The 27,021-nt window shown below is 35.1% G+C and overlaps 3 protein-coding genes across 9 annotated transcripts in view; 1 reads left to right on the plus strand and 2 right to left on the minus strand.

Annotated features, from left to right (window-relative positions):
- The window catches only part of LOC132904692 (leucine-rich repeat-containing protein 15-like), a 108,314-nt gene extending 104,386 nt beyond the window's left edge, over nt 1–3,928 (minus strand). Inside the window, exon 1 of the mRNA XM_060955392.1 lies at nt 3,841–3,928. The gene's annotated coding sequence lies outside the window, so the exon portion shown is untranslated. The remainder of the gene's footprint in view (nt 1–3,840) is intronic.
- Nucleotides 1–9,221, plus strand: part of LOC132904697 (heparan sulfate 2-O-sulfotransferase pipe) — a 125,415-nt gene extending 116,194 nt beyond the window's left edge. For all 3 annotated transcript variants that reach the window (XM_060955401.1, XM_060955400.1, XM_060955399.1), the window contains 5 exons: nt 3,851–4,057; nt 4,496–4,575; nt 5,018–5,299; nt 6,257–6,411; nt 7,781–9,221. In XM_060955401.1, coding sequence (XP_060811384.1) covers nt 3,851–4,057; nt 4,496–4,575; nt 5,018–5,299; nt 6,257–6,411; nt 7,781–7,977 — 921 coding nt within the window. In that variant the 3' untranslated portion in view covers nt 7,978–9,221. The remainder of the gene's footprint in view (nt 1–3,850; nt 4,058–4,495; nt 4,576–5,017; nt 5,300–6,256; nt 6,412–7,780) is intronic.
- Nucleotides 9,222–13,427: 4,206 nt separating this feature from the next.
- LOC132904689 (glycogen-binding subunit 76A) overlaps nt 13,428–27,021 on the minus strand; it is a 94,767-nt gene continuing 81,173 nt past the window's right edge. For all 5 annotated transcript variants that reach the window (XM_060955387.1, XM_060955384.1, XM_060955385.1 and 2 more), the window contains one exon: nt 13,428–26,528. In XM_060955387.1, the coding sequence (XP_060811370.1) occupies nt 24,165–26,426 (2,262 nt within the window). In that variant the 5' untranslated portion in view covers nt 26,427–26,528 and the 3' untranslated portion in view covers nt 13,428–24,164. The remainder of the gene's footprint in view (nt 26,529–27,021) is intronic.

The following is a 27,021-nucleotide window of genomic DNA, read 5'->3' on the forward strand; positions in this document are numbered from 1 at the left end:
CTCGACATTATTATAGTAACTCGCTCTTCCGCTCTGCACTTGAAATAAAAATAAAAGAAAGAAAAAGAAGATTAGAAAGGACAAGAGATACGTGGTATATATTATTATATACAAGGTTGCAATTATTAAAAGAAAGTAATGGAGGTAAATACGAGATTCTCAATGTTGGTCGTTAGAGAGATAATCACCAGACAAATTATGTAATCATCATAAATTATGCAAATATGGTCGATAGTGGGAAGCATAATTCGTAAAGAATTGACGTATGTATGTGTAGGTCCTCGAGTTTCGATTGTGTTTTTAATAGCGCATTGTCCTTTGTTCCAATGTTTCGTGAACATTGTTCGTATCTTCGTGTAGTAGAGGCGAAACAATTTCAGCTTCGATATTATATTAATCCTGAAGATCTATCGTGGGTGAAACTTCACCTCGTGCGAATTTTATTTTAATAACGAAACCCTAACTCTCCCGTGACTTTTCCACTTTTTATTCGATATTGAATAATAATTTAGGATAAAATTTAGCGGAAAAAAATCTTGGAGAATAATATTCGTTCAACTTTATTGATATCTAAACGGTTTCTGCTTTACATCTGCTCTGAAGAAGTGGACAACGTTCACGAATCATCGGAAGTGAGCGCAACGCGCTTTAAAATGAGAAACCCGAGGATCTAAAAATATTTATATTTTTTTTTATTATTTAATTTGTACTTTACATTTGATAAATTTTTCTAACTTAAAATCCAAAAATATGTCGTGTAATGATCGTCGTGAAAGTTTAAAATGTAAAGATCAGGAAGACTCGGAGGAAGAAAAACGCCAGGAAGAAAAGGATCAGAGAATCCATAAAGGAGAAGGAAGCGTGCAAACGCATGTATCTACTAATAATGTAATAATGTAATGTATTCGTGGCATAATGGCAAGTCACGAGGACAGGAAAAGAAAGACGAGCCCGATGCTATTACGTTTTCTATACAGCGTGTGACAGGAGTTACGTGTAAGTACATAATCGTTGAGTGGTAGTTTGTTTGCCACTTTCTTGAGATTCGAATGGAAAGAAGGATCAAGTGCCTTGCTGTGTGCAGCCTGGCACATACATTTGACCAGCTTATGGAGAAAAGAGAATTCAAGTTGTAAATAATTTTATAAACTGCACCAGTTTTCAGGAATTTATGTACGAGTTTATTTTATACGTTTGCGAACTTTATTCATAAAAAATGATAAACAAAATTAAATAAATACAACATAGACGTAGCAGAAAATATGCAACTGAAATATATTACGATCGTAGAAGCTATATGTTAAATATTTTTTATTTTAATATTTAATTTTAAAAAAGCAATGAAACATGGTACGATAGAAAAATTTATTCCACGATAATTGGAACTAATTATTCTGTGATTCGAGTCTTCCTCGCTATTTCCACAGAAAATCATACGGACACCACAGTAAAAACCATGTTAAGTTTCTGATTTTAACATCGCCTTTCAATGGATCGACAAAATATTTTAACACGGTACAGATGAAAAGACAAACTTGTCGAGCAAAAAGACCTAAACCTTCTAAACAAAACTAAATAATAAACTAAAATTCTAAACTAAAATTAGACAATAAATCTAAGGTATCAATATTTCTTCTGTGGTATAGAATATTTCAATATTTCCCATCTTTCAAAAAATGAACACACCGAAATATTTCTCTTTTGTTACCTCAATATGTTTGCTATAACATAGTGCATTACAATTACAGGTCACGTCTAGAGTGACATCACAACACCTAGAAGTGACCGTATACTGTCAGGTCGTCCGAAAAGTTTCTTTCGTTTTATAAAGAAACTAATGGATGCACAACATTTTTCGTCTTATATTATTTTATCGAATTACGTATGATTCATTTTGTTCCATCAAGGTGAAGATCACAACGTTTGATAGATTAGGTTTCGTGTTTGTATAAGGATGCATCGTTGTAAAAGACGTGTCTGTAAAAGAAAGACACTTTCAGGGCAACCTAATAGAAGCAATTACGAGTGCAATTAACGGTAGAAGATATTAGCATTCCTTTGATTTATTCTATTTGTATGTGATACCTGAATAAACGTAGAGTTACTCCATCCGTGAGATAAAATAAAATAACCAGCGAGCAAACGAGAAATTGCAGTTATCGTTTGAAGAAAGTATCCTCTTAAAAGGCTCGAGATTTCGAAGCAATAAGCAATCGAAGGCTCGTCGAGTAGTTTCCACAAGGCTGAATTCTACATTAACGATAAATTTGCGGAAGCACTGGTTCGATGTTTTTCTCATCGACCTGATCGTGTCGAGCGAATGCTCAATCGAACGTAACAGAAGAAAAGGAAGAGGATTCGAGAGACAAAGGTTGCAAAAATAGCCATTCTGATAACGAAAAAATGAAACTGAAATAAGGAAAATCTAAATGTAAACTCGATATCCTTTGTTAAGGATTATTATCGTTAGTGTCAAATGAAATTACCTGCAATTGTGATCATCCTGCAAAAACGAAAGAACAGATATAGAACGTTGGAAATGAAAATCAGTGTTCCTCTGTATTATTCAAGTGCATTTATAATTTAACGTTTTATAATAAAAAGAGAAGTAATTAAGAATCGAAGAATCGAGCTTTGCCTTAATTTCCAATTATTTGTCTAATTTTTTTCTATATTTTTCCTATATCCTCGTAAAAAAATTGCGACTTATTATATTTATTTCTAGTTGATGATTATCATTAGTAATTCCGTAATATTCTCTAATAATTATAACTCTGTGCATAAAATTGCTTGCTTTGTAAAAATTTCAAAGCCACGAAAGTTCTATAAAAGTGGAGATGAAATGCAATCAAAACTGCGCATTTTGAAGAAAAGAATTGGAAAGAATCGAATCATTAGTATAACGCAAGTTGACAATGAAAATTAATAGCAATTCATTCACTTCTTGGCATGCAAACTGTTAAACTATCTTTAATCCTTTTCCCTTGTTATGTACTTTCACTTCTCATCGAGTATCAGATTTTAAACGCGTATTTTCAAGGTTCAGATAAAATTGAGTGGCATCTACGTTCCTCACGCGCTCAATTATCTAATATCTTTCTTTGATCGTTTGTACTGACCACTGAAACTACCCAGAAGACGAGGTGAAACAAGGTAGTAATTACTCGTTCCACGTATATCCTAGAATGACTTGCCGATATTACAAATAGTTGTTCAACGAAAGGGAATGGGATGACTCTCCCACTGGATAGAAAATGAAGATTCCAAACGAAAGAGAGAAACCTATGATTAACGTCGTGACAACTACCTTCTGCTTGATACTTGCATGCACCAACAAGATCATAACTGAAATTGACATAAATTGAGAAGAAGCGAAATGTTTTATGTTTTATCCTGTGATCAGAATAAATTAATTTTTATTATAGAAAATGTAATTGTGGTTTTGTTCGTTTCTTTTCTTTCTTTTTAACGTGACAAAATTACGTACGATTAAAATATTCGAATATCATTACCATTGATCATTTTATAATTAATTTGTTTTCTACATTAATTTATTTGTATTTATGGCTTGTAATTCGTTATATTATTGGGTAACACAACGTAACAAACAAATATAATTATTGCTTTTTATTGTCGTCGTTTAACTTAATTACATTTGATAAAAATCATGACATACGTAGGAATTTTGTAATTATAATTAGCTACAGTTTAAATTAATAAATCGAGAAAATGGGAAGTAAAATTTTACTTCTCGCAAAGGAAAAGCGAAAGACAAAATGAATAGCGTAAATAAGGAAATTAGAAAGGGAACAATGGAATGAAAATCTTAAGATACTTTACCTGGTTTCAGTACAAAGACACTGAAGTGTTGGACATTGACGCACTCAACAACACAAAAAGAGCGGACCGGAGCGTCCTGTTCTTCAATCGTGTACCGAAAGTGGGCTCTCAAACCTTCATGGAACTCTTGAGAAGGCTGTCCATGAGGAATGGCTTTTCCTTCAACAGAGATCGTGTGCAAAGAGTCGAAACAATTCGTCTTGCGCCTATCGAACAGGTACCTAACAAAATTTTTTTTTTTATTTTATTTTGGTCTTTACAATTTGTCCTGAAGGACATTTGGTAAAGTGTTATATCTCATTGGTAAATAAAAAAAATAAAATAAAATAGATATGGCATGTGGGTGACTACCCCCAGCGGGGTGCCAGCTTCGTGTTTTCCAAGTTATATCTTTTATGTTAACAAAATTTATCAAATACTGTTACCTTTTGCATATTTACTTTACATTTATTAACATTCTTTAAAAAGTAGAAGCGTGTGAACGATGAAAATCCTGAACCTTTACATTTTACAAAAATTAAAGATTACATATAAGTATATATAATCTTTAATTTTTGTAAAATGTAAAAGTTCAGGATTTTTATCAAGATCGTGTTAAACAAGAAGATAAAATAAAAATTGTACTTTTGTACGATTAATTGCCTGTTTGTTTTAGCTACAACTCGCCAGGATGGTCAGCAGCTATTCAGAACCATCTGTCTATATAAAACACGTGTGTTTTACAAACTTCACAGAGTAAGTATTTTAAATTAATTTAATTGCTTCAAAATTCTATCGATTCTTCCCTATACTACTCTATACATCCTGAAATAAAAACTGTGTAAATTTTACGGGATTTTAGAGAATTAAGTTATAAAAAAAAATATACGACGCTAGTATAGATTTCTGCTATTTATCGACGTTCTATCGATCAAGATTCTACTATATTTTTATCATCGTTGTAAAAATGTATGAAACCGTGAAAGAGCCAAAAAAGAATAAACTAGAATAATCGAATTCCGCTACAAATCCCTTTATCCGCCATTCTTACCGACAACCCGTGATAGATCATGATACATAAATAAACGTGAAATAAAGATGAAAAAGGGATTTCCTGGAAGAGCAAAAGCCAGATAGCCGGAGGTAACGTAAGCTAAATTCCCACGAGATGTCTAACGTGGAACGTTTTTCCGTTTAGATTCAACCTGCCACAGCCAATTTACATCAACATAGTCCGGGATCCTGTTGAAAGAGTGATATCCTGGTACTATTACGTGCGAGCACCTTGGTATTACGTCGAGAGAAAGCAAATATTTCCAGACCTACCACTGCCGGATCCAAACTGGCTGAAGAAGGACTTCGAGTCCTGTGTACTTAAGGCGGACCGTGAATGTAGATACCTCGAGGGTGAAATTCACGAGGGAATCGGCGATCATCGCAGGCAAACGCTTTTCTTCTGCGGTCACAGCGAGAAATGCACGTAGGTCCCTTTAAATTGTACCTTGGGATTACCTTTGTGCATATCTTCCTTCGCTATGCGAATAAATAGAAGGAAGAAATTGCGTTTAAACGCTTTGCTCGATGGATTTTCCTCTGAAACGAGTAACTTTGAAGATACTCCTTGATTTGTTTGACTGAAGCAAATTGAGGTGTATGAGAGATTCGATTATTAGGTTGGTGCAGATGAGTAAGATTTCTTGAGTTACATATCATGCGTTAAAGATCGCTGGTCGTAGAACCGCAAGTTAAGAATTAACTTATAATATCAGAGTTTACAGAGTTTGTAGAATTTGAAGATCTGTCACGTATATAGTATATAGCATATATTGTAGTGTATAGTGGTCAAAAGTGCGTATACATCTTGAGGATTCGAAATTTATTCAAAAATTCGTACATATTAGGTTGTCCGAAAAGTGTCCGAACATTGTGATCTTCATTTTGATAGAACAAAATTGATCATATGTAAAATTGACAAAATAATATAAAACAGAAAATGCTCCCATTATTTCCTTATAAAAGGAAAGGAACTTTTCGGACGACCTAATACATACATGCGAATGTACATTATACAAAAGAATATACATATATATATTGCATAAATTAAAAATTGATTGAAAGGACAAGTAGAATACAAATTGATAGCTATTAAAATTCTGTGATTCTCAAAGACGACAATATTATTGCGTATTCGGTTGTTTCTAAGACTGTAACAAAGAAATCAAGCTAAAAATTCCTTCGACGAGTTTTTCAAGAGATTCTTCCAACGAGTTTTTCAAGAGATTCTTTCGGCGAGTTTTTCAAGAGATTCTTCCAACCTAGAATACATTGTGCATTATTCACACCTTGTTCGCGCCATTCGTTCGATTCTATGTTTTTATCTTTTGTCACACCATACTTCAAGCACCTGTCATACTCATCAATTGTCGTTTGTTCGAAGCCCGTTCAACACAGTGGGCGCACTGGAACGAGCGAAGATGGCAGTGGAGAAACACTATGCGGTTGTCGGAGTGCTCGAGGACGTAAATACCACTCTCACGGTATTGGAAAATTATATACCCCGATTTTTCCGAGGCGCCACCGACGTCTACTACGGTAATTCTTTTGTTCTCTTATTTGCATGTAACTGTAAATCCTTCGCTAACCAACGATTATTATAAAACAAATATTTTACACCGGTATAAAGCAATCATACAGAGAAGAATACCTCGTTGTAATTAACTTTTAATTAACAATCGATGGATGCGATAAAACAATCTCGTATTGGAAAAATATTTCGTTCTGATTATTTTCTAACTAACAACCGACAGTTGTATAGGATTAAGTATAACGTAGAGATGAAAACGTTGTTTTGCTTTAATATACGTGACATTTTCGGTCAAAAGGTGAGCTTAATTTTACTGTCGTGTCGAGTTTGTCAAAGACAACCAATCAAGCTTGCACTCCTTTCAGAGAATTTCTTTCCATTTGCACAAATTTACTATGTTCATAGATTCAAGTATCAGGTCGATTTGTAGTAATACGTGAATTTTACCAAAATGTAAAATGTAAAAATTAATAATGAATTAGTCACGAGAAGAAACAGTAGCTGCTCATCCATTAGCTACGTATTCGGATTGCAAAATATTTGGCTGGAATGACGCTTTTCAGAGGTTGTTCAGGTCGCTGAAACTAAAAATAAGGGCCATTTTTCACGGGAATAAGAGGGGAAAAATTTCGGTTGTGGAAAAATCTTTTGATATGCGACGTTCTCGCAGGATTTTTTAATAATTTGCTGCTTTTAAGCTGCTCTATGGCTTACCGTGTATACATTTGAATCGCGAGTATTGGAATAGGTTCGGGTTATTTTTTATATTTTGGCTGCCGTGAGGCGGTAAGCGTTAAAATTAGCATTTAGAACATTGGCATTGGCTGTACCCATTGTCGTTGGTTACATCATTTGTTTTGCCACTTACCGCTCCGTACGATTATGGTCTTACGCGAATTTTTACAATTTTTTTGGGGTCAAATATTCGTAACAGCGAATTTTCAAAAATGCTCCTCGCTTTCGGCTCTATCGACCTAAAATATTCTCAAAAAGATACATTCAGCTAAAAAAATTTCCCAGTCCGCACATTGTTTTTTAACATCTCTAAAATACAGATCAGATAAGGAAGTTTCTTCCAAACTCATAAAAAAATCGTCCACGTTAATTCAAGTACTAATATTTAACAAATTCTGATGAAACTCAATAGGTCTATCGATGAACTCCTCCTTGATTTTGCACGTAACGTGAAGCAATTAAAGTTTATTATTTAATGATTTTATAAGAAGATGACGAGTATTGCTTCTGGCCATTTCTCATTCGTTTATATATTTTGCTAATATTTGTATGCTGTTGTATGTTTGTTGTGTATAATTATGAAAAATACTGTATGTTCGTATTGCAACAAAACACGAGGACTGAGAAAATTTTCTCTTTCAGACGAGGTGAACGCATTCACGAGGATCAATCGAAACTTCTTCAAGCCACCAGTCAGCGAAGAAGTAAAGGACATAGTACGAAGCAATTTCACCAGGGAAATCGAATTCTATCAGTTCTGCAAGCAACGACTATACAAACAGCTGAGGGCATTGAAGTTGACCAAAACCACGCCTCTGTACGAAAGCAATAGCTTGTAACTATTTGCAATGTGTTTATTCGATCCGTGAAAGTATCGAGTAACTCGTCGAATTTTCTTTTAACTATGTGAGAATTTTCCTTCGAGGAAGTCGGTAAAGAGCGAAGTATCGAGGACATCGGGAACGTTTGATCATTTGTCGAATTTTCATTTGATAATGGAGAATAGAATCGAAGAATTCTTACGGATGTCGAAAGTATGTAATTCGTGGGAAAGGTTGGAGAATGTTGAAAATGATAAATAATTTGTGAAAAAGATTGAGAGCGTTAAGAATGATAAACGATTCGTCGAGATGGTTTAGGAAGTTAAAAATGATAAATAACTTGTAGAAAATGATCGAGAACATTGAAAACGAGAAATAATTTGGTCGAATTATCGTTTGACAGACATCGATGCAGGAAGAATCTCAAAGATGTTCGAGTTGGCCTCGAAATTTTGGTGATGTTAGCGACAAACGTACGTCGAGTAATAAGCGATAACGATTAAACGCAGATGTAGATGTTTGTGAGGGAAGCCACTTGCGCATGGAAGCGACGTTAAAAGAGAAATCGAAGGAAAAAGAGAAATTAGAATCATTGCCTTTAAGAGAGGATCGTGGCAGATTCTCTTGATTTAATATCTTTAAATATATTAATAAATCGATCAGCGTGATGGATCGTAACGAACGATTGTTCCAGTAAGCAATATCTTATGTGATTCACGGCAGTGAGTGCTTTCAATTCAGGACGCTTCGATCGAGTGCCTATTTTTTTATTTTGTGATCGTTTTCCCTGTATAATCGCGTAGCTTAAGATGAACGGCGATATAATCGCTGAACTTAATTATACGAACGAGAGCAAGTACTTACGAGACGAGGCATTAAGAAATATTTATTTAAATATTTAAATATTTAAATAATTGATGGGATGTTATCGGTTATTGCGTAAAGAAAGAGATGCAACGAGTGTTTCTGAACGCGCGACATCTTGACGCTATTTAGATCGCTTCTTTCGTTGATAATCCATTGAAGAACGTTGTAAAGACTGATGAGAAAGACAGAGAGAGAGAGAGAGAGAGAGAGAGAGAGAGATTGCTTTTTATCAAAGGATACTTAATTATTTGCAACGACAGAAGCACACAGGGTAACCATTAGGGTATTGCTTTCCAGACGACATAGCCGTTTTTTAATGTCGACTTAAGCCGTTTTTTAATGTCCACTGTTTTCCTTCCTTTTTTTCGTAATAAACAGCTGCCATTTTCGAACAACGTGATTTCTTTTCTTTTTTCTCCACCTGAATTCTACTCGACACATTGGTTGCTGCTAAAATATAGTGATCCCTTCTCCAACAAATGTATAGCTTTTTGAAATGAGAAACATCTTTATTTTAAGCAAGTTTAATATCATCGTTTTGTATGCCTTTCTGACTGTAAATTATTTTGTCAGGACGCATGAAAATGAAAGAGCAACGGTTACGTCACTAACGTTACTTAAAGTCTGACAATTAAATTTTAAATAAGAAAATTACAGTTAAGTATTTAGATAATTACATTGACGTAATTGCGCCAGTAGCAACGAATGTGTTAAATGTGTAAAGAGGATTAAAAATTAATTTTAGGTGTCTTTCGTTAGTATGAAGTACAATGTGGAACATCTGAAGTTCTCCTCTCGTGTAAAAATATTATTATATCATTCTTATCGACAAGAGAAACATAAAATTACCATAAGAATTCTTTTTTTCTCCATCTATAACGATACCCATCTATTCTTACTATAGCGAAAGAATGTGATACAAAATAAATTTCTGTCTGCTTTTATATGAACGTGTACTATAACAATATACACTCCGCGACAAAACTATAAGGCATTTATGGAGAGAGAAAAAGAGATTTTAATGAATAATATCATATAAATACATAATTTTGTAGAAACACTAAAGTACAACGATTGAACTATTTCAGTAAATAGACATATTGCGATAAAATATTTGTAATAATAACAATTTAAATAGAAATTATTTACAATTGCAGATTTCTCAATGAGAAACAGTGCGACGAAACTATGACATACGGAATACTCTTTTGCAAAATAAATGGAAATTTTTATTTACTTATTATCAGCGTGTAGTACCATTTTTGTTTCTCGTAACTTTTCATAATCTTCAGATCCGGCAATCTGGCGAGCCATGATAATACTTCAATATCTTCTGTTTCCAAATTTAACGTACTTTGCTTGAATCTTCGTGATTTGAAAAATAAAATTTTCTACAGCCATTTGACAGGCATATTCGATTAACATTGGATTGTTTGAATATATATTTTACTGCTCATTTTATTAGAAACAAACTTGATATTGCTCTTATCAGTGTAATTTATAGCTGTCCACACCATAATACCTCCTCCATTAATTTGTCTTTTCTGTTCAATGAGATTTTGTTTTCTCGTCCACCAGGATGTCTTTTCAAGTACATACAGTTTCTTATTTCTTTTAGATGGTGGATGTGCGCTATTTCTGGGAAATAAAAGGATAGAACCATCCTTTTCTTTTTTTCTTTTTTTTTTTTTTTTACGAGTTACCAATTAGTTTGCTTCGACGAGGCATTTTACAATCAGAGTGTATTTAATATTAGAAATAACAATCGCCATAAGATAGCATGGTAGCATGTTCAACAACATGAAACCAATTACCGCAGCGAAAATCACACGAAGCACTTTTTATTACGTTCTGATCTCGTTAGCAAATAACAACCATCTTACAATTTTGTCTCGGAGAACACAACATGTTTACGTGCATTGTCTGAATTCTTGGAATTATAGACTTCGGTATTTCTGTATATAGAACTGAACAGTATGCTTCCACGCGTATCAAGCAAATAATAACGCTACGAATGAAGGAGGAAGAAATCAACTAATAGTTCTACTAACGAGCCAAGTATAATCTTCCTCGATTCTCGTGTATATCATAGTTCTGTCGCGGAGTGTATTAGACTTGCTTATAAAGTTACTTTTATCTTCGACATAATTATAAGCGCTAAAGAATAGGAGATTAACAATCTAATTGGATTTTCAGCAGTTGCGAAATTACAAAGTTAAAAGAAACATTTCTTAATTATTCTAATTATTTGCTCACCCTTTTCATTGTTACCTTAGTCCCTGTACCTTATTCCCTTTGTTACCTTATTCTCTTTATCTATCATAGCATTCTTATACCTATCATAGTATTTGTCATAACAGGAACACTGCTCTGACCGTCGTTCCAAGTCATATTTTATTTTTAAAATACGGAGATTATTCATTCATCGCATGACCGTTATTGCTTGAAATAAATAGAACATCGTAGTCGGAGTTTGTTACTCGCTTAGTTCGGATAAGTTGGTAATTAATACCAGTACCTATGATTAATATAATTCGGATTAAAATAATGGTGATAGAAAAGATTGTGTAAAAGGTGAATGATCGAACAAGTAACAAACGTAGAATAGAATAAACCGATTTTTACTAGTTCCACGAAATCTTCTTCTAGCACGTAGTCTTTGTATCACATGTTCTTTAAATGGAAAATTAGAGAGGATATTGATATCGTCTGTAAAAGTCGAGAATAATATATAATTAATTTAATCGTTCGTCGAACAATATCGTGTGTCCGGCTATAACTTCGTGACAAAACATTTGTGAATTTTATTTATAAAGCAACGGGTCTATAGCAAATAATCGATTGCTTTAAAAAGCGTAACGCAATCGACGATAATTGTGTCAGGCCAGATTACGTCTGTAACTAAAATTCACTGGAAAACATATGGAATTCGCCAGCAACAACGTTCGTGCCGTGTATTACGAATATAGATTAAGTTTCCAAAAGCTACAACGCTTGTGCAATGCAAAACAATGCAAACTCGATACACGAGCTAAACTTGGCACCGCTGAAAGTACTCTAAAAATACACGTGGAATGTTGGCCTAACCGGAAGGTACAGTTCAATTATTTTCAACCGCTCGATTATTCTGTAGCTTGCGACCAAAAATTATACTCTGATTTTCTGCTTTGTATAGAAACAAAAAAATGAATAAAATGATCTTTGTCGTTGTTATACATAATCGAGAAGCTCAGTGTACAAGGCACACACGTTGTAATGGAAATACAGAGACATAACAATTTGCACGTTTTGATGGAAAGTTAAATTGAATAAAAAGTTATTGCATCAATTCTTATTGTTATTTTATATTCTTATTTACCAAATGAATGTACCACTAACACAAAATTAAGATTACAAATTTCTTCAAAATATGAGAAAAGAAGAATAGATGAATTAATAATTTGTTAAAAGTAAAATATAATGGAAGTTATTAAATAATATGAATTTTATAATTAGAAGCATCATTATTGTTTTCCCTGTGAAAATTATTTTTTCTAAAAAATTATTTTTATCGAACGTTCGATTGATTCTTCGAAACTGGATTGTATATGTCATTTCCATGGACTATTTTTTCTTTCTTTACGGACTTAACGTTTTTGGACGTAGATAACGTAAAAAATGAAACAATGCTGTGCCACGAAGAAAACAGTGACATCGCGCAATTCGTGGAATCGCAACGTACCTCGTTCTATCTGCAACCCAAGTGATAAACTTAAGGTTTAAAGTAACCCCAGATTGCCAGGTCACACCTACCGATAATAACTCTTCAATTAGCTTTACTTATAAAAATAAGTTTCGTGCTTTTGCGTCATTTTTACTCGACAATTGCTTTAAATATAAAATCTCGCATATAAGGTTCTAATAAAAGAAAATCATGCGTGAGCTGAATCTGACATTTGCCTTTACACTGTTTTTTACAATCGATTGAACGATATCCTCCAAGCTAAACATATAACCATTTTTTCTGAAATATCTCTGTATATTATGATTAGTTCGTTCGAAATGTACCGAGTTGAAATATACTCATTGTCCTTTATTATCACAAATATCGAAAGAGAATATTATCGCTAGACATCAGTTTACTATTACTTTAAATAATATCGGAAACAGATTTGTCTTACTTCTTCATGATTGAAAATTCTTTAGAGTTAAGGATCTCTTTGCTCGAATTATTACCATCAGCCGAAATTCACAGGCAACGAAATAAAATTTTTAATAACGATGATACAAAGGTGTAACAGAAACTTAATGATAAGATCAAATTGATTTCTATTTCCAATCTGTATTTTTACAATTGACTGTGAGGAACTTGAAAAGAAAGGAAAAGAAGACAAATTTGCATTTTCAATCGTGCATAAAATAATTATAAACAACGATAAATAAAATGTTATTCGTACGATCGATCTACTATAATACATTTCAAACGATTAAATTTTCCAATCGAACCGGACTACAGTAAATGAGACTATAGTAAATCGAAACTCTTAAACTAAATCTAAATTAATATAAAACAACGTTAACATTTCAGAAATATCTTACAAGGATAGAAGAAGAGACTGTCGATCGGTCTTCCATTTATTGTCTTAATAACATATAGAACATGTGTTACAGATATATAATATACGTCTATTTATACGTATCGATACTTGCTTCATTCCTCCATCAACATTCGTTTCTCGTTTCGCCGCAATTATTCCTTCCATTAGAACCCTTAAACGCTATCACCCACGCCATACTCGGCACTGTATAACAATAAACGCGAAACCTTAAACCAAACTACCGAGGGACAACATCTAAACAAACAAACGAGATTAAAAATTACGGTTTCGTCGACGTACAATGGCGGAAGGAGAAAAAGGAAAAGGGATTTTAGAAACTGCACTGACCGTTTGTATCAGCTACAATCTGTTTCTTGCTGTACGTATACACGATACATTTCGTTTTGTTCTTTACCTTTTTATTTTATTTCCATTTTCTTCTAGTAAAAGTAAGCAAATCGTCCGATCGCTGTTATCAGTCCGAAGCAACGTTGCTTTGTCTTCCGTACGGTGAAACTTCTTCAGAGACCAACTTTTACATAACTCCGTTAAAAAAAGAATGATTTGAAAAAAGAAAAAAGAATTAAAGAAGTCAGACGATCGATTTTTACGATATGGTATACGTATACGAAGATCGGAGAAGAAAAACGAGATAAGTGGATTATATAACTTTTGTTGATTTTCTAATGTTAACGTTACTTTATAATTGAGAAGAATCGCATAAGATCGCATAATTTTGAAGATATCCCGGTTTTAATGTCGCTCGTGTATGATTAAATATGTGAATCGCAGCATAACAAAATTTCGTTCGTTTTCTTCCAGAATTTCTACGTGACGTAATTGAAAATCGACAATATTTATAGACAATATAAATATAGACAAAATAGCAATATTTTAACGTGATGACGATGATATTATGTAATTTAATATTTCGATATTATGAAAATTTTGAAGAGGACGAAGAAACGCATGTTCGGATCCAAGTAACGTGACGTTAATCGACAAAGCACACCGAACTTGAAAACTACTTTTCTATAAAAAATAGAACATTTAACTGTCCTTATAGAATATTAGAATATTTTAACTCCTTCTATAAAATTACCTTTTAATACAATATCAAAGAAACAGTAGGTTTTCTCAATATGATATTGATAATGTAACGATAATTCAAGTTTGTAGAGAAATATTTTTTAAACTTAAGCCTGATGAGATAATCAGCCGAGGCTTAAGAGAGATTTATCGCTGTTAGTATTAAAAATAGCCAGAGTTAATCGTAGTTGTTGATCGATGAGGAGTCCAATTAACGAACTAAAGTCTTATCGAAGTGAGTGATGATTTTCTTAAATGATTTTCATAAGACAAAAAGGACTGCGTGTCGCGAAGGAACTGTAAAGGAAGAAACGTGTTTGCGTTGCGTATTTCCGTGTAAATAACGTAAAATATCGAACGAAATGAAAGGGTTAGCATCGTCGTGTTTCGTCGTTGAAGTCCACGGTACACGAATCGATAAAATTCTAAATGTATTTCGTTCTTTTTTTTTTTTCTTTCTTTTCATTTGTAAAAAGTACACATTAATATTAATATGAACATAAATATAACACGCAGTAAATAAATCAATGACCTTTTTTTTATTGCTTTTCTAAATCGTATATTTGATGTACAACTTCACTGACCTTTTGCAAATAATCAAAATGTGATTAACAGCAAAGTATATAATGTAGGATAAAGGAAGTACAGTAAGAAACGCTACACTTTTTACTAATACAGATACATGGAGGCCCTGTAGAAATATATATAAAAAAAAGAAAAACGTGTTTCGATGAGCGCAATTACTGCACCGTGGCCTTCGACCGACCGAAAATATCGAATACATGAAAATAACGAATGATTATTTCGTATCAATGACGCTTCGTCTTTGCGGCACCGATTAAACTCATCTTCGAAATTTAAAGCTACGCGCTCTCGTTCAGAGACGAAATATTGCATCGTAAAGCAGAGAATATCGTAGTTGTAGGATTTGCGGAATATTCGAACATTTCCACGCATTTTCAGTGAGTATTATCGTTTCGTATTAGGGTACAACATGCAAGATATAGCGTAATTCTAGATATTAAATAACAAGTAATTCCTTCTTAAAATAACATATAATAAACGATTTCTTTGTAAAATTAATTATTTGGATAAATAATTAATCTTTCCAACAGAACATTTTCTTCTATTCTTTGAAAATTCTCAGTGGAGCGTAATTCTAAATATTAAACAACGAGTTGTTCCTCTATCAAAGACAAGTAAAAGAGAAGGAGAATGCGTTATAGAACTATTTCAACGTGTAATTAATCTTTTCTTTCTTGTTTTCGAGAAAATTGATATCTAAAATATTTTTTATCCTCCGTTTCTCAAAAATTTTCGATAGAGGATTTCAGTCATAACAACTTTTTCAAGATTGATTAATCGTTATAGCAAACTTTTCATATACACATAGAAATATATTAAATCCCTTGAATAAATGTACTACGATCAGCAACGCCGATTCAATGGGGAAAAAAGTTCGATGTGAGATCGGCCAACTTTTCCAATCTTCTTAGGAGACCCAACGATCGTTCATTGACAATGACAATTAATTACTTTTCTCGAAAACTCTAATCCAGCTGACACACCGAGCGATATTCTACACAACGCTGTTCGATATTTCCGAGTAGAAGCTGCGTCCAAAGGAAATTTCTTTCCAATGTTTCGCCAGCGTTGCAGCTAACTTCTTCGGTGTCTAAAAACGCACCATCACGGACATCGAATTTTAGACAGCGAAAAAGCTAGCTGCGATGCTGGTGAAACATCGGAAAGAAATTTCTTCCGAACGCAGCTTCCAATCGAACGTCTCGAGCATAATTGTATAATGAATTTGGAATATAATTATTGCGTACAACAGTGTCAGGTGCGACGATCCGGACCGTGAAAGCCTCAAAACTGGTATGCGAAATCCTTCTGAGAAAAATTTTGATTTCCCACGAATCGCGCTATATCTCAAAACAACAATCGAATAATTATACAAGGACAGCGTTCATGAAATCGATGACGAAATTGATCGCGAGTATCGTCGCTCTTTGCGGTCTTCCCCTTGCTTTCTCTCAGACTCTTCCATCATTTATGAACCTAACAAATTTGCATTATTATTTACGGTCGTGTTACTTGTGCGAAGGAATAAAATACAATAAAAGTCTTTATCGAAATTCTCTCGTTCAGTCTTGGCTCTGATTCGAGCACCTATCCGTGATCCATAGATCGTGCTTTCTTCATAAATAATGGCAGATGTTCGTTAAAATAATAATTGCCGAGGGCAAAAAGCGCAACAAATCTTACCACGAACTCGATTTTGCGATAGCAATTTTAGCGAAAATTTCCCTTTGCGAGTGTATAGATTTCTCCTTTGAAATGTTTAGAATAGAAACGGGAGTAAAGAGCAAAGAACGACGATCCAATAGAAATAAAATACCAGGTTTGATTCGAAGAATCTTTCGGATGTGAAAGATCGACGTGAATTGCAACGAACAGTATCTACAAACTTATTTAACAGATCGATGAAAATTGGATTTAATGTGAAACAAGAAGGATCCACGACACAGAAAATAAATAAACGGCAGCAAATATTTATAATTAGACTACTTTTTCAAGGGTGCGAAGAATTATCTTCGTTTCGCGAATTTGTCTACAGTCTGTTCGTCGCTAATTCTTATCCGCTGATTTCGCAATCGAAATTCGACGATCGAAAGGACAAACGAGTTTTATCCTCTTCCCGTGCCAAATTGGGTAAAAATAAGAGAGGAAAGGAACAGACATTAAACGATTAAAAGTAGCGAGTTAAAAATTATAAAGTAAAAATAACTATTACAAATGGACAGAGAGATTATTCGGTATTTCCATGCTCCTCCGTTTGTTCTCTCTCATTTTTTCTCAATCATACGATCTGAAATGCGCCGACACGCACACACAGACGCATACACGCCGCACATATACACGTAGTCTTTCCTCCTTTTTCTCCGTTTCTCTCTCGCACCTTAACACCATAATAGTTGTCCATTTAAACTTCGATAATTAATTTCTTCTTTCTTCATCTTCTTTTTTTCTTTCGTTAAAAACTGCAAAAGGCTCGGTAATTGGACGAAAGCTCACGGCTCTACGGACTAGAGGTGCAACGTATGCTTACGTGTACATTAGAATATAAAAATATACTACCGTTATAGCTATGGTTTTTTTTTTCTCCCGTTCGTTTCGTCTCGAACGTAGAAACGTCCCCATTTCAACGACGAAAAAAAAATAGGAAAGCAAAAAACAAATCTCTAAACAATTCATCGAGGAATCTCGTACTAATTGCAAATGGAACCTCGAAGCACTCTTACGATTAATCCATTCTTGTTTCGTTTCTTTCTTGCAAATGGCTACTCCGATTAAGAAGAACAGAGGTTCAACTCGACCAGGTAACCAGAATTTTTCTTTACGAATTTTCATTCCATCAAACTTCTCGACTAATTAAACACATAACTACAATCGACTTTCGATATAATATATACATATTTTTTCTTGAATCTTTGTTTGATCCTGACAATTCTTATTTAATTAAAAAATTTAAAAAAACTCATGCAGATTGTTCGAATTTTCTCGATTGCCAATAATTTTAATATGGAAATTTGCTCAAATCTCTGCTCGGTCTTACTAATTCTTATCTGATAGGACGATTTTACAAATTCGTGAAAATCGTACAAGTTTCCTTGATCGCCGATAACTTATTCGCAAAGATTTGCTCAAATCTCTGACCGAACTTGATAATTCTTATCTAACTAAAAATTTAAGATTCATACAAATTCTTTAGGCTTCCCATAATTTTCAATTTCTTTGGAATCGTATCTTTTATATTTAAGAACACATATACAGATTGTTTAAAATCATACGAATCTAAAATAACGATTAAAACGATAATTTAGAGATTAAAATTTCTGTAATAGACAGAAAATGATACTTTTAAAATCTATATAACAATAATGTTTGACGATGGCGAATCAGCCAATGGAAAATGACACGGTATGAAAATATATTTCTACGTTCGAGACTCGCGTTACAGTGTTGTTTCCTGCGTTAGTTTCAGCCCCTCGGTATCGTAAGGTTCTCGTAAAAATCGTAGCTGCCATTGGAAATCGATTTCGTAGCGCGAAACAAGCGTGAAACTTTGTCTCGTCGCTGTTGGAAGAATCTTACGAATGAGGCAATAGCTTAGCAAACGCGAACAAAGATTTAACAAAAATAGTTCGTCTCCGGTTTACTCAGGGTGTCACGCGGTCGTTTTTCGACATTTCTCGCGATGTTGTTCGAGACTGCGAAATTGATTTTCCGCAAATTTCTTCAAATCTCTCATCAATGATGAGAATTCCCTTGTGGAACTTAGGATCGGCGTGTTAATAGAAATTGAAGTTCCCGGGTGACACCCTGCACCTTGTAGAATTTAAAACGCGTATATTCCGTAGGATTCAATAATTCTTAATAGTATAAATTGCTTTCATTCCCGAAATCCTTTATTTTTCCAACCTGATGTATAAGAAAAATATTTCAGAAATTCTGTGATAGATCGAAAACAGAAGATTAAAATGGTCTTTCGTATTCTTCAGAGATTAGTTTGAAATTTGTGATAATGCGAACAATAATGCAACTGTTTCTGAAAAATTCCCGATGACTGATGGCTTTTTTTAAGTCTAACTATATTTTTTTTAATGCGATCGATGTATGACCAATAATTCGTGTAAATGTTTAATTGTCGATGAACTTTCGAGATAATTTGGATAGATATCACTTTTGGAATAATGCATTTTTGAAATGAAAATTAGAAGTAACTTCTAGTGAGTTGAACACAAAACGTGTCTGGCAGTAGACGAGTTCCTTTCTTCTTATTTCGTTCCTCTTCGCCATTTATCTTCGTTCAAGTCCTACCACTGTGCATTTCCTGTTTCAATCTCTCTACTGTACCTTTATTGTCACCCTATATAATCTGTGCGTTTCTTTCGTAAATGAAAATATCGAATTTCTTCATAAAATATTTATGAAAAAAGTACTGAGAAACGTTACGAAGCTATTTCGATGTTCATACAGAATTGTCTAATAACGTTGATATATAGGAAAAAATTGAAAATTTTTTATACTATTAAAAAATATAAAAATGTTATAGCAACGAAAGAAATATCAAATTTTCGTCCCTTGCGATACAATAGAGTGGTTTCTAAAATACCTTGTACATCAGGTTGAAGTTTTCATAACATGATTAAAATATCCTAACTCGTGACTGATACTTATATAACTGTTTCCATAAATCTCAATAACCGTCATTCTTAACACGTGGAAGAATATCGTTTCTGCCGTTAACCAGAATAGAATTCGAACTTTGTTTCTTAAGAGGCATATGTACAGAGGACAAAGTATAGGAAAAGGCTTTGTTCGATTTATGTTGTTCGTGTGTTTACGGGCAGAGATACGCGCGTAAATATCGAGGGCCTCAATAGTGGTGGTTACGTTGCGCTTAAATTTAAAACGATTAAAAAAGAGAAAACAAAAATACCATCTCGTTAAAATATAGACTATACGGATAAAAGAAACGAACGAGTTAAGAAAGAAACGTAATTTCACTTCTCTGGTAAGAAGAAGCGTTTCTTCGTTCTTGCAAAACGTAATAAACATTTTTCTGTTATTTTCCTCTTACCAATGCGTAGAAGGATAACGATAAGACGAAGTGTTTACAGAATGGATCGATTAATAAGCAGCATTCTGTCCCCAAGTTAACAATATGATAAAACAAAGCGAGTAAAATAGCAAAGTAACGATATCTGTCATGCGTTCAATATAAAATTAGAAAAGATCGATATTTGCCATAATATATATGTATATATATATAAAAAAAAGAGAGAAAACAGTAGAGAGAAATAGAATACCGAAAACTAGAGACTCGATTATAACTGTGATGTAAATATATCATTGTGTAAAATGTATCGATGAATATGTACAATAAAATGTGTATAACAAACATTGCCTAAACAGACTGTATATGGTAATATACGATTAAAAATCGACCGATTTATACAAAAAAAAAAAAAAAAGAAAAAAAAACGACACCCTCATTCTCGAGACACACTTGCCACCAATACTGACGCCGCTTATGTACAATTTGTATTGTGTTTATGTTCTCTATATATATAGCATATAGAAAGCACTTGTTCACGGTGAAAATTGTTACAAAAAATATCTTAACAATATATAGTGTAATCTTAACATCATTTGTTCGTTTCTCTGTTAACGTTATATTGCTGATGCTACCTCGAAGACTATTGACATTTGCAATAGTTGACACATTTTGCGTGCGTTACGTGAAAATACGTATTTTCTGTGTTATCACTAGATTGTGCATGTTTGTGCTTTGCATTTTTATGAATATATGTATATATAAAAAAATGGAATCTAAGGAGAGATTTGTTTCAATAACTACTGAATATTATAACAAGTATTGTACTTTAAATGTTTTATATACTTTTGCGCATCGAGTGCAATCTGCGGATTTTCTCACTTTAAATTGCATGTAATAGATTTATAGGAAATACGTGAAAATCCACAGTCTGATTATCGTTTAATTACCACTTTATACATATATGTATATAAGTACCGTGTCTTTTCTTTTTATATAAAATTCTTATGCTTCGATCTAAGATTACCGTTTTGAAAATTGATACTGTACAGCGAAGAAGAAGTCTTTTAATTGCAAAACGCGAAAGACGTATCTTTATGTAACACGTGCAAAACATGTTAATGGCAACGGTGGTCAGAATTACAAAAGAAACGTTTAACATTAGCAAAAATATCGTGGTATCGTGAAATACTATATCGTGTTGTGATCTCGATCGCTATCGTGCGATCTATGATTATTCTTTTCTCTCGGTCGTAATAATTCACGAGGGTATTTACGTCGTTAATTACAATTGGTTCATTGTTAATGTGGTCTGTGTCGTTCAGGCAATACTATACCAAGTTTAGTCACGAATCGTCGGTAAGTGTCATTTATCGTTTGGAATTCGATAAACAAAGTCGATCTCATTACCCAATGCGATCTCGTGCACGCGACACAGGACAATGTTGCTTATTTTTGGCAACTGTCACTGCTATTGTGACTCACGAAATTCTAATCGTTGCCAAAACGCTGAAAATGTCTCTGCTTTCTTTAACCGGTAACTTGGATTGCACTGACGACTATTATCGTTATCCCACGTGAGGACTAACGTAAATGGTTCGTTTATCATTCACGCATAATGCCAGGAGCGTAGAAATGAACGAAAGAACTTGTCGAAGAAATTCATTAAGAAATAAATCGTTTGATCTTAACATTTTCGTCGTAGTGCAAATTAAATATAAACGATATCGTTTTTATGTGTATTCTGCAAAGTATAATATGCACAATGTACAGTGATAAACGAAAGAAAATTTAAAGTTGATACTTATGTACGTGATTACTAGTGTTATTTGTATTAAATATTTTTAATCATATTGATAATAATCATCTATGCTTGTCTAATTGGAAAATTACAAATTATAGATTATATAATTTTAAAATTTGAAATTGGATAGTCGAATGATTTGTAGTTTACAAAATTTCATTTGTTTTAGTACAAAATCTTCTTATTGTTATATAAGATTTCATTGTTAATATTAGTTGAGTTAGTTCTGAAAAAATATATTTGATCTATTCAAATCTATTTAGATGTACTCGTAAATATAATTCCGTTTTCAATGATCATTAATATTTTTCGTATCATTTAATGTTTCATTTTTACGCTGCGAAATACGACACAGTATGAAAATCGAATTGAAAAGAATTATTTTTTTCTGTTTTATTGAAACTATTCGAAAACGATTGAAGAAATTAAAGAAAGAAGTAAGATCACGCTTTCCTTCGTTCGTCACTGCATATACATTTGCGTACCACACGATGATCGATTCAGGTCCTCGAATCACAGAATGAAAGCGCTTCACGATTGAAAATAGTTAACAATGAACTAAACGATAAATTTACTGCCAAAGCTGTTGGAATCTCTTCTTTCGTAATTTCGTCGCATGTCTAGCACCCCAGCAATTGTACAAATATACATGCATAATAAAAATAAAATTATGAATGATCAGTTACTATCATCGTCTTGGAGATTTATACGGATATTTAATGATTAATCGATCAAGCCCCGATTTCCCTGATTTTCGACGATCATCTGGCGAATAAAATCTAGAATTAGGAGAACAAAGCAACCCACTATGATATTCGTTGCTATTAAACTATCACATTTCGTTTAAAAAATATTTATGAATATGGTATAACGTATATTCGATTCGTGTTATTTCCCGATGTTATAATTGATCCAATGGCACTAGGTCAAAATTGGCACTGGTCGAACGTTTTGATTAAACAAATAGAAAAGCTTCGTTTCGAAGTTTATAAAGTTGGTTCGTCGTAATTTCGTTTCATCTATGGGGCTAAGAGTACACGCTATATAGATAATTCATTAACGCATTCGCTGCTATTAAAATAAACGCCTGCCGTATATCTTCTCATCAGGGAAGTCTTCGTTTCAAGTTTACTTTATTACATTCCTCACTGTTTTGTATCTCCTGTTAAAAGCTTTCTATCGAGATGCACGAACTCAAAAATATAACAGTTATCTCCTCGTTGCAACCTTATTGGGAATTTATGTATAGTAATTGAATCAACGCCCAATATGCGTCAATAGCAGCGAACGTGCTAAATGAAACTTTCGTAAGCAAGACCGGATTGGTCGTCGCTCAGAAGTTGCTGAGCAGATATGTTTGTGGATAAAAGTTTATCAACAGGTCGTTTCAACCTTAATTCATCCGAGAATATTCATGCAACTACGTAAAATATCGTTAATATCTAAAAAAAAAAAAAAAAGAAACGAGAAAAAAGAGCCCTTGATTTCGTCTTCGAAGCAATACCATCCTAGAATCTCTTCAACAAACATCTCATTTCGAGTAACAGTTTCTCTCATAACCTTTAACCTCTGTCATTTCGCATTATAATCAGTTTGAGAGTCTTTCAAACACGTTAGGCTCGATTATGGCGCAAATTCTGTAGACTTAGGTACTTTCTAGGAACGTGAAAATAATCCTCCATGCTCTGCCAGATACTTTGAACGTTTCATTGTTCGTTCGCCTTTCAAATGTCCTCTTCAACTTCCAACTTCTGGCAAAGACTAAATCCTCTTCTCTGTCATCTTCAAAGAGGTATGTGTACGTACTTAATATTTCTTCTTTCAACTACAGTCCCAGTTCGTTTACAGAAGTGGTATCACGTCTATACCGAATACATATTCTCGCTCGTAAACAAGGAACAACGAACGTGTAAAAAATGTCAGTCTAACAGGTGCGTCGAGTTTCTCCAGTCCATTGAAAGGCTGTCCGGAAAACGGCAGGAAAGAATAATTGACGCTAGTGCGGTCCCTGCTCCCCGGCTTGCCTTCTCGTTCCTTCGATCGACTCGAGAATAGGACAGTTATGTACAGTAAGGTATATACTCTAGGAACGTTTATACAACCATAGGCTTTCTCTCTTTCCCTCTCCCTCTGTCTCTCTATCTGTCGCTAGTTAGCCTTACTCGGATCCACTTCAGACTCCTTGTCTATGCGAAGCATCGCTGTGTCTCCATCGCGGCATCCAATGCTCGATCTACGATGTCCATCAGTAGAACACAGGCGACCACTCGTGATGCTGACCCTCCTGAGCCGTGATGGGCATGTAACCAACGGCTGGAGAAACAGGCAAACATTGGAAGCAGTAATTGAGTCCGGAGTTGTTGTCCCAGTACTGCTCGCCCTTGCATTGAAATCGAACCGCGAACTCCAGCCTCTGACCAATTGACAGCGTGTGACAGTACAGAATGAACGAAAATTTGTCGCTGAAACCGTCGCACGAGTTAGGTACGTAGATGGCTTGCAAGTCGCTGAAGTTTCGCCACGAGTTCAACGTATATCTGATGTGCACCGACTTGTGAAAGTCCAGATTGATCACGCGGACCGTACCCTGGATACAGAGAGACACGGGATCCTGGACCAGCACGTTCTCTAAGCACACTCGACGTTCACGGACCAGATCCAGGAAATTAGGCAGACCGCCAGGTTGTTGAAACAGAGGCACCAAAGTTCTGTCTAGTTTATGCGCAGTTATCGCACAGCCTGATTCGCGTCGACTACCTACGTATCTGGCTCCCCATTGAGCTGGGCTTGGCAAGCTGTTTACAGGACTGGTGTCTTTGTGGAAAATGTCATCGTAGATCAAGTCGCTGTACGCTGAGTTCGGCACTTTGGGGATTTCGTCTAAGAACGTTCGCACGTCGGCGAGATCTAGGCCTAAAACGTCTGCGAATCGGACGATTTTCTTCCTTCCAGGTGTTCCTGGTGGCGTTTTTCCCGTCTTCAAAGAAGAACATCGTCTAATCTTCTGAGGTCTGTCTTCTTCCTCTTCTTCTATACTATCGTCCTGTGGCTCCTCAGTTATATGAACGTCCTCTTTGATACTTGGACTTGTGGCGAGCTTCTTCAACAGAAGGCACATCTTATCCTCGTTGTTGCTAGCTATTATAGCTCCATTTTCTATTTGTAGTTGTATCTCGTTCTTTATCGTGGCTTCTATCACTCCCTCTACTATAGGACACTCGAGGGTGAGAGCACCAGGGATGTTGATCATACTGCTGTACGTCGAATGGTCGTCAGTCTCATTGCCAGGAATCTCTTCGAGTTTCAAAGATAGACTCTTTGATTGTTGCTCCAGTGTATTCTTGGGATTCTCCTCGTCATATGGAAGATCCTCCTCGTACGTATTATCCGACGAATCCGAAGTATCTTCCTTGACAAGATTCCTCGCGTTCTTGATATCCTCCAATTTGCTATTCTCCGACTGAAAGTTAATAAGGTCGACTTCGTCGATATCGATTCTTTCATCCTTAATCGCGGAAGTGATCATTATACTAGGTCCGTTGACGGGTATCTCTGAATCAGAATGCGACTTGGGAAGCCGTTTCTGGTGTGTGATTAAACTAGGATTTATTTTTCCGGGACATTCGTCCTGAAGGGACACAGTACTCTCGTCGAACGTGCTCCAAAGAGATTCGTGACTGGGCGACGTGGATGTCTCTTGGGAGCTTCTATCGTTCGAGTCCTCCGAGCTGCACACCAAGTCCTTCTTCCTCGGGTCTTTATCGCAAATATTCCTTTTGAACGAAGCGCTCGAATCAGATGTGTCCTCGGAATGTTCAACGTTGATCTCTGGCCTTCTACGACAGGGCAAGCTTTTGGGCCTTATTATGTTGCGACCGTTCGGGAGATTCGACGTAGTCATTTCGCTATCCGAGGTCGTCACGGGATCAAAGAACGTTTCGTTCTTCGGCTTTTCAACATCGGATGATTCTGGGTCGAAGAAGACGTCGGAGGAATCGCTATCTGGAGACGTTCCTAACAGAGGAGACGCGAAAACGTGTCCAGATTCTGAATCTACACTGTTTTTCGATTCAATCGGTGAACTGTTGTGAATTGCATGATGATTCGATTTTAATACTTCCTGATTCACTACTAAATCCGCGACTTCCGCTGCTGTGGCTTCTTCTGCCGGCGAACTAAGACCATCTTCATACTCGAGATCGTAATCGTAGCACAAATCCGAGTCAGTATTGTGACGAGGTTGATGCTGAAGAACGCGATTGTTGGAGCTGTTAGTTATTATTCTTCTCCCTGTTGACGGCGAACGTAGCCAGGAGGTTTCCTTCGGCAACGAGGGATCATCGTTTCGTTGAGAACTGTTTTCGCCACCGAGAGACGTTAATCGTCGATGAAGACGTCTGGCGAATGCCTCGGCTCGACCACGACAATTGCTCGGGAAAAGGGAACTGACCAGGCCGCAGGAAGGGCCGCCACTGTGGGCGCTGCCCGCCGAATCCATGCTGCCCATCTCGAGGACGGGCGAGCCGGACGTCTCGTCGGCGTGCCTGCCCTCCGAGGGCGAGGTCGTGCTGCTACCCTGCTCTTCCGCCTCTCGACTCTCGGTGCTCGCCTGGAAATTCAGAAAAAGATAATACTTTAGAGAAAGGAAATTTTATCGCAAAATTTGTATAATACGGTAGAGCTCCATTTACCTAAACTTGTCGAAGAGACTAACAGTTTACGTAATTATATAATGGGAACTCGGCAGTTTCACCCACAACCTATTATGTTTCGTTCGCATAATAGAAGCTCAAATAAACGAATTCAACCACCGACAGTTCAGTTAATTAAGCATTAACTAAAATTTCGTAAATGGAGTTTTACTGTACGAGGGAGCGCGTATATTTTATTCTTTCGCTCTGAAATTTACATATCAGTCGATTCTTTTCATCATCTAACGAGGAGATCCGAAATAGAAGAGAAGACTTAACCGAAGAAAATATACATTTCCATCGTAAGAATGTACGAATTGCTTATAAACATTCCACATTACTGCGACCAAAAGTTTGATCTCAGATGCTTCATAAAATTCAAGAATTTGGAAGGCAGTCAGCTTAGAGTTT

This window comes from Bombus pascuorum, chromosome 2 (genome assembly GCF_905332965.1).
Source record: "Bombus pascuorum chromosome 2, iyBomPasc1.1, whole genome shotgun sequence".
NCBI lineage: Eukaryota > Metazoa > Arthropoda > Insecta > Hymenoptera > Apidae > Bombus > Bombus pascuorum.